Here is a 13,071-nt window from a genome sequence, read left to right as displayed (position 1 = left end):
TAATTGAAGTGATCATTTATTGCAGTACACATTTATCAATATTCATAATAAAATTTTCCTTTTTTAGAAATGACATTTTGGCGAAAAATTACTATTTTTGGCAAAAACTCTGCTTTTATATATATAGATGTATTAATGTTTGTGTGTATATATATACATACATAGATACATACATATATACATATTAATGTTTGTGTGTATATATATACATACATAGATACATACATATATACATAAATACATAAACATTAATACATACATATCTTCACATAGAATGTCTAATTTTATACCTAATACATACATATCTTCACATAGAATGTCTAATTTTATACCTAATGTATTAATGTTTATGTACATACATACATACATACATATTATTTTATTATATTAGAGCACACTATAGAAAGTGCCTTGACAGCTAATTTGGTGAAGCCTGGTATGAAATTACAATTATGCTATTTCATAAATTTATAACAAAACATAGCATATATTGATTTTCTTGCAAATCACTTATCATTTCTCTTTAGAGAAACTCTTATGAAACCATCTCACATGTTTTAATTTTTCTTAGCGCAAAAATTCATACGAAACAGATCTTCGACTCGCTGCATGAAAATTATTATCTCTTATATCTAAAATATTATTTTCACTGCATAAATATCATTAGACAACATATCGATTAGGAGAAACATAATTTAAAAACTATAGGCACTAAGAAATGTATTTCATGGTTTTTCAACCAATATACACTCATATCTCACATAAATTATAACAACCTTGTGGTCTTTTATCTATACAATATGTATACACAGGAAAAAAAGTGTCAAAACAAAATTCTCTCTAATTGAATGAAGGATGTTTCACATAATGATGACATAAATCCAATGACCACAACTTGGCTTGTTGAGCAACAGTTCCACCAAATTTCTAGGAGACTATTAATATAACGATGTGATGCATAACGCTACAGACAATGAATTACAAAACATTAAGTTCAAGCAGCATACTCTCTGGGTCTGAGGTTCTAAAAATGGTTAGTTAAAACTGATATGTGACAATAATCCTAACTCTAACCAACGAGTCACACACTATGCGTAGCAATTATATCAAAAGGTGAATCGGTTCTTTATTCAACCCTATAAGAATTAAAAAGTAGAATTGCCCCCCCCCCGCATATTACATTGAATCTCCTGAAAGACTTTAGTAGAAGAAACTGATGAACCTCAAACTCAAAAGCATACAGTTTCCCTTCAGATTACGGTGACCAATCCACTTGAAATTTCCTCCCCAAACGTTAGAATTAGAAAGTACGGTATACTGCTAAGTCATTACATGTCCAGGCTAAAACACAACCGAGTTTTCAAGGTTATTGTTTTGTAGTTACTCCAGAATACCATACAAGAGGTGGGACTGGTGTGATGAGATTGGAATTTCGAAACTAGATCAGAGTTCCAATCAGAAACGACTCAAGGATTTACAATGGCAATTTAATGTGTTTTCTGTAGTTGGAAACTTGCACCCCACTCTTGTAAGTCTTACCCTGATCCTAGTCCCCTGAAAAGGCTTGCAACATGTTGAAGTGATCGATCACCGATAAAAAATTCATAATGCAATTGTGCTTACCAATGATGATATATGAAGTGATTTCGCAACATGATTCCAAGACAGAACAATAATATGAACTTTGTTTTACACTAGGAAATATATTAAGCTAAATTCCCTATTCAGCAAAAAAAACAATAACACTATCTTCACGCAGCAGAAAAACAACACTTTTCTGTGTTACTTAAAGCTGACAAGGATGAAGTCGTTTAGCAACATGGTGCCAAGAAAGAATAAAAAGAACTTCATTTCACTCCAGAAAAAACGCTAAGCTAAATTCTCTAATCTGCAACCACAAAAAACTAACAGTATCTACCTGCAGTAGAAATAAAACTCTTGTCTTTGTTACTCAAACTTACAAGGATCAAACATCAAAGTTTAGTGTCAGAACTTGAACAGGAAAACAACCAAAACCACTCACTCAATCTCAAATTCAGGAAGCGGATGCATCAGCATTGATTCCGATCTCAGCTCATGAAGCAAAGATCCACCTGCCTCACCGCACCTCATGTTTCTACATCGATGCAACCAGCTAAACAACACCATGCTAAAGATCATTATAACAATTACATGCCCAACGAATAACGAATTCACCAATGCGACGCCCCTCAACCGATCATCCTCGAGTTCACATTTTACATCAATACCCCCATCGGGCAATGCTACCCCCGAAATCTTGGCACACCCTTTTACAGAAAACACATCAGTGTACAATGATAGTCCCACTTGCAAAACCCAACTCCCCTTCAAAACCAAGCAACAGGACAGCAAAAACTCAGCAAAAAAAGCAGTGGGATTGACAAACAAATAAATGAAACATCCAGCACAAAAAATAGTCAAACCACCCAAAATTCCATACATCACACCTCCGAGGCCAACGATCCCCCTACCATTCATGTAAAACTCAATAAGAAATGCAATGGCAGCATATAAAAAGACAAAATCCTCAGGAACTGAATAAAGATCCGATATTTCTCTCAGAATGATCAAACCCAAGAGAGCCCAAAAGATGAAAATCACGAAAGACTGCTGCAAGAACGAGAATCTAAAAGTGGAGCTGCCTGAAAATGCTAAAAAGATGAAAATTTGAGATAAAGAGGCAATTGGGAGGGCTACAAGAAGAGCGTACAAATCAAGATTCTTCCACCTGGCTTCTGCAAAATACCAAATTCGAGATCTGTAGAGCGATGGGTTGTTAAGATAAAGAGACGAAGAACAGAGTAAACGGCGTATTCCCAGTGGGCAAAAGAAGAGCGCTGCTGTGAAATGGGTTGCCATGGATGCCATTTTCTTGAGACTGTTTGTTTTCCTCGTACAAAGCTAAAGCTAAAAAAGTTTCGATCGAGGAATTGAGACCATTTTCAGAGGGAATTGAATGAATCCATGTTCAATTTGATCCCTTGAAGAACTTCGAATTGTTGGAGGGTGGGTGAACGGTTGACTTGTATTATCGCACGCACGCATAGCCGTAGGCGCAATCAGAGCTTCCCCCGAAATAACTTATTTATTGAAATAATTAGATTGTCTCTTGGAATAAATTATTTTATTTGATCAGTTTGATTTAACCAAACTTTTGTACGCATGTGTGTCTTTCATTTGGATCAGGACTGCAGATTTTGATACAGCAATTGTCAATTGTATATGATACCCACGGATGGAGGATGGGCTCGGCCCGTTCTCGATGGCCCATTTCGTTGGAAGCCCAGTACTCAGAAGAGCGGGGGAGGTCATCTGGGAGGTCATCCCAGCCGACCTCCCATATCAGCAGTTCCGTCGATCAGAAAGTTTGGCCGATCTCCCTCGCCGACCTCCCCAAATGGAGCCGAGCCGACCTCCAAGACGGTGAAGTCGAGACGACTGGAGACGTCTCGGCCGATCTCCCGAGTCGAGCTCCCATAAGGTCCTGGCGGCAGGCGGGCTCATACCTACGAGAGCTCTTACTCAGACGTTAGGTGCGTAGCCCACAAAGATCAAAGCCCAGAAAGGTAAAGCCCATTAAAGATCTAATCAAATCTGGCACAATATCTAAACCAAATCCGGTGCAATATCTAATCAAATCTTCCGAAGATTCTGAGGATCTAAATCTACCAAACTAGGACTCTGTTGTTCTCCTATAAATACCAGGTTCCGTTCATTGTTTTAATTCATTCATATATTCACATTCTCTCAACACGCACATTATTCTCTCAGTTTTCTATTCTCTGACTTGAGCGTCGGAGGGGCTACGCCGGAACAACCTTTCGGCCCCCTTATAACACTCTTGTTTGTGTTTCTTGATTTCGAGGTGTCCGATCCGAGCTCCCAAGGTGAATATCCGACCTCCAAGCCACCCTCCTAGAGTGTTATCCGAGCTCCACCATTGAAGATCCGACCTCCTAGTTAGCATCACCGATTTCAGCAACATCAATTGGCGCCGTCTGTGGGAACTATACTGAGAAGACGTAGACATGTGGGGACGAACAGGTAGAAGAACAGGCCCTGCCGGCGGCAACCGAGGTCTTGCAGGCGGAAACCATGGCCCTGCAGGGGGCAACCGAGGTCCTGAAGATGGTCAACAAGGCCACCGGGAGGGTCAAAGGAGAGGAGTGGTTGATCTTAGCTTAGATCAACTGGCCCATTTGATTAACAGGTCTGTGGATGAGGCCCTCCGTCGAAATCGACCCCCGTCACCACCACCACAACAACCTCCCAATCCTCCTCCTCCTCCTCCTTCTGAACATCTAGAAGCCATATGGGAGGAAGTCAGAAGGTTGGGCAGGCAGATGGGAGGCCGACCTCCTATGCTAGACAGGGAAAGCCCCCTCTCTCCTGAAATACTGAATGAGGACCTCCCCGTTAACTTCCGCCAGCCAACTGTTAAGGATTATGATGGGAGTACTGACCCTGAAGAACACCTCGGGAGGTTTAATAATTCCGCGCTGCTCCACCGATACTCAGATGGGGTCAAATGCCGGGTCTTCCTTACCACCCTGGTAGGGCCCGCTCAGAGGTGGTTCGATTTGCTCCCACCGCATCCCATTACCAGCTTCCGAGAATTTAGCACCCTTTTCATAAACCAGTATGCTACAAGCAAGAGATATTTGAAGACGTCATTGGGTTTATTCAGTTTGAAACAAGGAGATGCAGATTCACTGAGGGACTTCATTAGGCGATTCAACAGTGCAGCCTTAGAGGTCCCTGCTGCAGCAACAGAAACCTTGGTAAATGCTTTCACACAGGGGCTCCGAGGGGGACAGTTTTTCAATTCCTTGGTGAAAAAACCCCCCCAAAGTTATGATGAGCTCCTGAGCCGGGCTGAAAAATATGTGAACCTGGAGGACGCAAAGAGGCAAAGGCGAGTGGATGTCCGACCCGGTGATAAGGATAAGGGAAAGGAGAAAGTGGAGCCCAGCAGGAAGAGACCTGCAGAATGAACAGAGGAAAGAGGCCGAGGCCCTGGACCCTTCCCCTATGCCCCATTGGCCATGAGCCTGGAAAGAGCCATGGCAATTTGTGAAGAAAGAAGAAAGTTAGAGCGCCCGAAACAAGCCGAGAAGGGACCACGCCTACCTCCCTCAGATAAGTTCTGTGAGTTCCATCAAGAATACGGTCACCTTACGAACGATTGCCAAAGATTGGGTGAAGAGGTCCAAAGGATCATGCAGAGAGACCCTCACATGAAGAACCTCTTAGCCCGATCGGAAATAAGGGGCCAAGATAATAGAAGAGGCCGAGGACCTCCCGGGGTGAACCAGAGACCACAACCCACGGAGAACCGACCCAACCAGGGTGGTCGGAATGACCCCCCACGACAGCAAGGGCCTCAGGTCCAGCAGATAACTAATGATCCGACACGAGGTATAATTCATATGATAACGGGGGGCGCCACCGACGGGGATTCAGGCAGAGCTCGCAAAGCTCATGGTCGAAGATTAGAAAGCCTGGGGCTAGACCTCGCTCCCAAAGCTGACCCTATTATTAGCTTCGGGCCGGATGATTTAAAAGGTATTGTGGCACCTCATAACGATGCCTTATTAGTCACCCTTACTGTCGCCAACTATGACGTCGCAAGAATCTTTGTCGACACCGGAAGCTTAGTTAATAATCTCTTCAAGAGAACCCTTGATCAAATGAAGGTGGAAGGCTTCGAGTTTGATCCTGTCTCTACGCCTTTATTTGGCTTTACCGGACATGCGGTCCAGACCATTGGACAAATCATGCTCCCCTTGTCTTTAGGGGCGGGACCGCACCGCATCACCAAAATGACGTGCTTTACTGTGGTGGATGCCCCTTCTTCTTACAATGGTATACTTGGCCGACCGGCCCTTGCTGACTTCCGAGCTGTGAGCTCTACTTATCATCAAAAGCTGAAATACCCTGCACGGAGTGAAGTGGGAGTCGTCGGGGGAGACCAAAAGTCCTCACGACGTTGTTATGTAGAAGAGGTAAAAGTGGAAGTCAAAAGATCTCGGACCGAGGTGGGGATGATTGTGACCCAAACAAAAGTGGTCTCAAGAAAAGAAGTTCAGCTCGCATCAGAAGAAGAGCCGGAAACAATAGAAATAGGGGCCCAACAAAGCGTCAGAGTGGCGGCTGATCTTGATCTCGAAACTAAGCATGACCTGCTGGCTTGCTTGAAGGCTAACCTTGATATATTTGCATGGTCCTCACAAGAGCTCCGAGGGGTCAGCCCCAGGGTCATAGAACACCGCCTCAATATACTTCCTGAAGCTCGGCCCATCAAACAGAAGAAAAGGCATTTCGGTCCCGAGAAGGACAAGGTAATAAAGGAACAAGTGGATGAGTTACTTAGGGCAGGGAACATAAGGGAGGTCTTTTTCCCGACATGGCTATCAAATGTTGTCCTGGTCCCAAAAAGCTCTGGAAAGTGGAGAATGTGCGTTGATTTCAGAGATCTTAACAAAGCCTGCCCAAAAGATTGTTACCCCTTACCAAGGATAGATCAACTGGTTGACTCCACTGCAGGTCACCAGTACCTATGTTTAATTGATGCTTATAAGGGATATCATCAGATCCCCCTAGCAGAGGAAGACCAAGACAAAGTGAGCTTCGTCACTTCCGAGGGGACATTATGTTATGTGGTAATGCCTTTCGGGTTAAAGAATGCTGGAGCCACCTACCAGAGGCTCATGGACAAAGTTTTCTCGGCTCAGGTCGGAAGAAATGTGGAGGTCTATGTGGATGATATTCTGATAAAGACCAAAAATTCGGCAGGCCTCATAGCCGACCTCCGCGAGACCTTTGCCACCTTGAGATCTTATGGGTTGAAGCTTAATCCACAAAAATGCACATTTGGAGTAAGGAGCGGGAAGTTCCTGGGATACATGGTAACAGAAAGAGGAATTGAGGCTAATCCCGAGAAAGTAAAGGCCATCCAATCTATGTCACCTCCTGGGAATCTCCAGGAGGTCCAGAAGCTCGCCGGGAGAATCGCCGCTTTATCACGATTCATTTCGAGAGCAGCGCATCGAAGTTTGCCTTTCTTCCGTGTCCTTAGGAAAGCTAAGAAGTTTGAGTGGATGAGGAATGCATCAAGGCATTCAATGATTTGAAGGAATATTTGGCTGAGCTCCCTACACTAGCCAAGCCAGCTCCTGAGGAGCAGTTATATGTTTATCTCTCGGCCACCGACGTGGCCGTAAGCTCAGTCTTGATCAAGCAGAGAGGCACCGAACAGAGTCCCGTATATTACATCTCCCACGCACTCAAAGGAGCAGAGCTCAGATATACTGTGGTAGAAAAACTTGCACTAGCTTTAGTCACGACGGCTCGAAGACTGAGGCCATACTTCCTCTCTCACCCCATTACCGTCCTCACTAATAGCCCTCTCGGGAAAATAATGACGCATGCTGATATATCCGGAAGGTTAGTGAAATGGACCACTGAATTGGGAGAATATGACATTCAGTATGGACCTCGGACCGCAATCAAAGCACAGGCCTTGGCCGATTTCCTGGCTGAGACTTTGCATGTCGAGGTAGAAGACCTTTGGAAATTCTATGTGGATGGCTCATCCACCAGCTAAGGCAGCGGAGTTGGAGTATTATTGATCTCTCCAAAAGGGGATGAACTAAAGTTGGCTGTGCGGCTAGACTTCAGGGCATCCAACAATGAGGCAGAATATGAAGCAGTCTTAGCAGGTCTAAGGGCAGCTCGACAGGTTGGGGCTGCTCGGGTTCACATCTTCTCCGATTCTCAGTTGGTGGCCCATCAAATGAATGGATCTTACGATGTCAGGAATGAAAGACTGGTGGAATACGTAAAAGCGGTGGAAGCGGCTAGAGAGTTTTTCACGGAACTGGTTTTCAAGCAAATCCCGAGGGAAGAAAATGAGGGAGCTGACTCCCTTGCTAAAATGGCAAGCTCGCTTCACAGCTGGAAGACGAGAGATGTGGTAGTCCAAGTGGAACTAAGTCCGTCTCTCGACTCCCCATCCCTCGAACCCGAAGACAATGACTGGCGTGCTGAATTATTGGGATATATGAAACATGGGGAGCTTCCAAGAGATCCGAAAAAGGCATATAGGATGAAACGGAGGAGCCTTCGGTTTATACTTATCGACGGAGTTCTCTACAAGAGATCATTCTCTCAACCTCTGCTCAAGTGCCTAGGCCCCAAACAATCCAGCTATGTGCTGAGGGAGATTCATGAAGGCTGTTGCGGAAATCACTTGGGATCTTATTTCCTGGCACGGAAGGCACTCCTGGCCGGTTACTTCTGGCCAACTATGCTAAAGGACGCCCTAGCCGTCGTCAGCTCATGTTACAGTTGCCAACGTCATGCTAAGCTCCAACATCAACTAGCCGCACTAATGAAGAGTATTGTGGCGGCTTGCCCGTTTGACCGGTGGGGAATCGATATTGTGGGACCTTTTCTCATAGCCCCAGCGCAGAAAAAATTCTTGCTTGTCGCCATTGATTATTTTTCGAAGTGGGTGGAGGCTGAGGCTTTGGCTAAGATCACTGAGAGCGAGGTCCTCAAATTTCTCTGGAAGAACATTGTGTGCAGGTTTGGGGTCCCGAGAAAGTTGATATCTGACAATGGAAGGCAGTTCCAGGGAAACCAGATCCAAGCTTGGTGTAAGGAGATGAAAATTCAGCAGCACTTCACGTCCGTGGCTTATCCTCAGTGCAATGGCCAAGTGGAGGTCACCAACAGGTCCTTAGTGCAAAGCCTTAAAACCCGACTTGGGAATGCAAAAGAAAAATGGGTGGAGGAACTCCCCAGTGTGCTTTGGTCATATCGAACTACTCCAAAGATTGGCACCGGGGAGACACCTTTCAGCCTGGTTTATGGGAATGAGGCAGTGTTTCCGGCTGAGATCGGCGAAGAAACCTCCCGAATAATATTCTATGATGAGCAGAACAAAGAGAGGCGAGCAACAGACCTAGATTTCGTGGAAGAAAAGAGGGAAGCCGCGGCCATAAGGATGGAAGCTTACAAGAGACGCATAGCGCAAACCTACAATAAGAGGGTCATTCAAAGGAGCTTCCAGGTTGGAGATCTGGTTTGGAAGAAGATTCAAGAAGTGGAGGTCGGAAAGCTAGATCCAAGATGGGAAGGACCGTTCAAAGTGGTAGAGAAGCTCAGCTCAGGTGCCTATTACTTAGAAGACCTGGCGGGGAAGAAATTGAAGAGGCCTTGGAATGCTTTTCACCTCCGCAAATATTATGCTTAGATATTGTTAGAGCTTTAGTTTATTTTATTATGTCAGTTACTTTTGTTGGAAGGACACCATGTTTTAATACCTTGTTCGGATTTGTTAATAAAAATCTTGCATTTTTGTTAAAGATTATTGCAGATAAGGGTTTTCACCCTCAGTTAGTTCAGGAGCCCAGAGCTCACCTCATCTTGGCTACGCCAAGTTTTAAAGGGTTTTCACCCTCAGACAGTTCAGGAGCCCAGAGCTCACCTCATCTTGGCTACGCCGAGTTTCAAAGGGTTTTCACCCTCAGTCAGTTCAGGAGCCCAGAGCTCACCCCATCTTGGCTACGCCGAGTTTCAAAGGGTTTTCACCCTCAGTCAGTTCAGGAGCCCAGAGCTCACCCCATCTTGGCTACGCCGAGTTTCAAAGGGTTTTCACCCTCAGACAGTTCAGGAGCCCAGAGCTCACCTCATCTTGGCTACGCCAAGTTTCAAAGGGTTTTCACCCTCAGACAGTTCAGGAGCCCAGAGCTCACCTCATCTTGGCTACGCCGAGTTTCAAAGGGCTTTCACCCTCAGTCAGTTCAGGAGCCCAGAGCTCACCTCATCTTGGCTACGCCGAGTTTCAAAGGGCTTTCACCCTCAGTCAGTTCAGGAGCCCAGAGCTCACCTCATCTTGGCTACGCCGAGTTTCAAAGGGTTTTCACCCTCAGTCAGTTCAGGAGCCCAGAGCTCACCTCATCTTGGCTACGCCGAGTCTGAAAGGGTTTTCACCCTCAGACAGTTCAGGAGCCCAGAGCTCACCTCATCTTGGCTACGCCGAGTTTCAAAGGGTTTTCACCCTCAGACAGTTCAGGAGCCCAGAGCTCACCTCATCTTGGCTACGCCAAGTTTCAAAGGGTTTTCACCCTCAGACAGTTCAGGAGCCCAGAGCTCACCTCATCTTGGCTACGCCGAGTTTCAAAGGGTTTTCACCCTCAGTCAGTTCAGGAGCCCAGAGCTCACCTCATCTTGGCTACGCCGAGTTTCAAAGGGTTTTCACCCTGAGACAGTTCAGGAGCCCAGAGCTCACCTCATCTTGGCTACGCCAAGTTTCAAAGGGTTTTCACCCTCAGACAGTTCAGGAGACCAGAGCTCACCTCATCTTGGCTACGCCAAGTTTCAAAGGGTTTTCACCCTCAGACAGTTCAGGAGCCCAGAGCTCACCTCATCTTGGTTACGCCAAGTTTACAAGGGTTTGCACCCTAAGTTAGTTCAGGAGTCTCAGAGCTCACCTCAGCTCGGCAGAAATTTACGGTTCATTATCTTATTGAAGTGTTGGGCCGAGCTCCAGGAGCCCAGCCGACCTCTCTCAGCGTGACCTCATTGGTTTACTATTTTATCAAGTGATTGGCCGAGCTCCAGGAGCCCAGCCGACCTCTCTCAGCGTGACCTCACTGGTTTATTAGTTTATTGAGTTATGGGCCGAGCTCTTAGGGCCCAGAGTGATTTCATTAAATTTATTTTATCAAGTTCTAGGCCGAGCTCCAAAAGCACGGCCGATCTCTATCAGGGCGTCATCGGGTTATTGTTCCCTAAGCGTTTTGCTGACCTCACAAGAGACGAAATAGTGAAATGAGTCTTCATTAATATTCAGTACAAGGATAAAGGGAATAAAAATGAAAAGGACCTGGGGTGGGGAGCCTAGCTACTCAGACTTCCGGGGGGAGGTTATCCACAATCTTTTGAGCATCAAGAAAATCAGCTGAGGACCCCTCCGGAGGGTAACCAGCCTCCTGAACTGAGCTACAGCACCATCAAAACCCACGTATATGAAGCCAAGGGCCTTCTCAGCAACGGTAAGGGCAAATTCTTCGGACTTCAGGAAGTCCTCCTTGAAAGCCTCAGACCCCTTTTCTAGGTCGGCAAGAGCGACCTTGGCAACCTCCTGAGCAGCTTTGATCTCCTCCTGAGACGCCTCGAGTCGGACCTCCGCCACTCGTAGCTCATTCTTTAATTTCAGGGCCTCCGCTGCAAAGCCCTGGCGCATGTCGTCCTCCCGCCTCTTCGAATTGGCCTTTTCCTTCTCAAGGGCCTCCGTAAGGTCAGCCAGCTTTTTCTTTAGCTCGGCTGAGGTGGTCTGGAAGGCCCTCGTATCCTTGGAGGATTGCTTCCGGAAATTGGTGGCCCGGAAGGCCACCTCGGCATTCAGTAAGGCAGTCTGAACAAAGGGAGCGGTCAAAAAAAAAAAGGAGAGAGAGAAGAGAGATAATCACCTCAGCGCTAGCAGAAGTTGACCTAGAGACGAGCTCCGACCAATTGAGCTCTTCAAGGAAGTCGGCATCAGCCTGCGAGACGATGTCCCGCAGCATGGCTCCAGCCAGGGAAGTGGGCCCCGACCCTATTATCCGGAGGTCATCCCGGTACATGTCGTAGAGGTTGGATCTGCAACGGAGGACCTTGGAGCGAGGGTCCGGCCTGAACTGACACAGGGGCACAGCCTCATTCTGAAAAGGCCCGAGCTCCCCGCTGCTGCCGGACTGACCCACTGGGCCAGGGGTGCCCGGGGCACGGCGCTTCCTGGAGGGTGCACTCTGAGAGGCCTCCAGAGCCTCGGTAACGGCCACCACAGTGACCTCCTCAGTACTAGCCTCGGCAACCACAGCCTTGCCTTTGCTCGCAGCATCCGAGCTGGCCTGTTGCCTCTTGCGGGCTGCAACCTTTTGGATCAGGGCATTCATGACTCTACTTGCTAACACAAGTAAAAAATAAAGGGGAGGTCAGATCTATCATAAATATACGTGTCAAAAAAAAAAAAATTTTGCGAGTGTTAGGACAAGCTGAGTTCCATACCCTCATCGCCCTTGGGAGTGACTTTGGCCGAGCTGAGCCCATAGTAGCTCAAGAGGTCCTCAGCTAGAAGGGTGGGGGTATGGAAACGCCAACCCTGGATGGCCCCGAAGGGCCCCGGAAAAGCCTCACTCTTACGGAAGCCCGAGATGGGACAGGGGAGCTCAGGGAGAGCAACCCTCCATTGGGAACAGATGTCCTACTGATCGGAGGGTTGAACAAAGAAGAAGTGGTTCTTCCAATATTTGTCAGAACTCGGGGCCCCCTCAAAGAACTGACAGTTTGGCCGAGCTGAGAAGTAGAAGGGACCCTCTTCTGACCTCTTAGGGAGGTAGAAGTGGGAGAAGGAAATAGGGTCAACTTCGAAACCTAAGGCTTTGAAAAGAACTACATAATTACACAAGGTACGGAAGGCGTTGGGGGTAAACTGGCCGAGGTGAATTTGGTAGAATTGGCTGAGCTGTTGGAAGAAAGGGGGTAGAGGGAATCGAAGTCCACCCTCTAGTTGGTCCTGATAGAAAGTGTAATAGCCAGGAGGGGGGTTGTTCGCCCTCTCCTCGGAGTGAGGGAATATAAAATTATAATCAGAGGGGGCATAAGAGAGAGCTCGGATACGAGGCTCATCCGAGGCATCCAGCCACGAAGGGTGGAGCTCGAACCAGGGATCAGACGCCCTGATCGGCTCCATGGGGTGGCTGAGACTGAGCTGGTTCAGGGCTGCGCCATCATCACCAGTAACAAACCGGGGGTTGACCCCCGGAGCCTCGGGACACGCACCTGACCCCGAGACGACCTCCGTGTGGGGATCATACTTATCCACCTCTCGGAAGATCCCCTCGGAGGTCGACAGGGAAGAACGATTAGGGGAGACCATAATAAAAATACCTATTGAGGATTGGGAGAGCTAGAATAAGGAGTGGGAAAAGGAGAATTCCTTTGGGGGGTCAGAGCCGAGGTGAGGGGATCGAAATATAAAGTTTGATCGAGTGGGATTTG

At 46.8% G+C, this 13,071-nt stretch overlaps 1 protein-coding gene across 1 annotated transcript; it reads right to left on the bottom strand.

The window, feature by feature from the left end:
* Positions 1 to 10,933: 10,933 nt before the first annotated feature.
* Positions 10,934 to 11,987, bottom strand: LOC142544469 (uncharacterized). Its single transcript, XM_075651514.1, has 2 exons — positions 11,502 to 11,987; positions 10,934 to 11,446 (listed from the first exon to the last, which is right to left on the bottom strand). Exons 1-2 carry the CDS (start codon positions 11,964 to 11,966, stop codon positions 10,934 to 10,936), a joined length of 978 nt encoding a protein of 325 aa, XP_075507629.1. The 5' UTR covers positions 11,967 to 11,987.
* Positions 11,988 to 13,071: the final 1,084 nt, after the last annotated feature.

The sequence above is a fragment of the Primulina tabacum genome, chromosome 5 (genome assembly GCF_025594145.1).
Source record: "Primulina tabacum isolate GXHZ01 chromosome 5, ASM2559414v2, whole genome shotgun sequence".
In the NCBI taxonomy this organism is placed as follows: Eukaryota; Viridiplantae; Streptophyta; class Magnoliopsida; order Lamiales; family Gesneriaceae; genus Primulina; species Primulina tabacum.
Note: the sequence above shows the minus strand (reverse complement) of the source record. Positions and strands in the feature narration are given on the sequence as shown.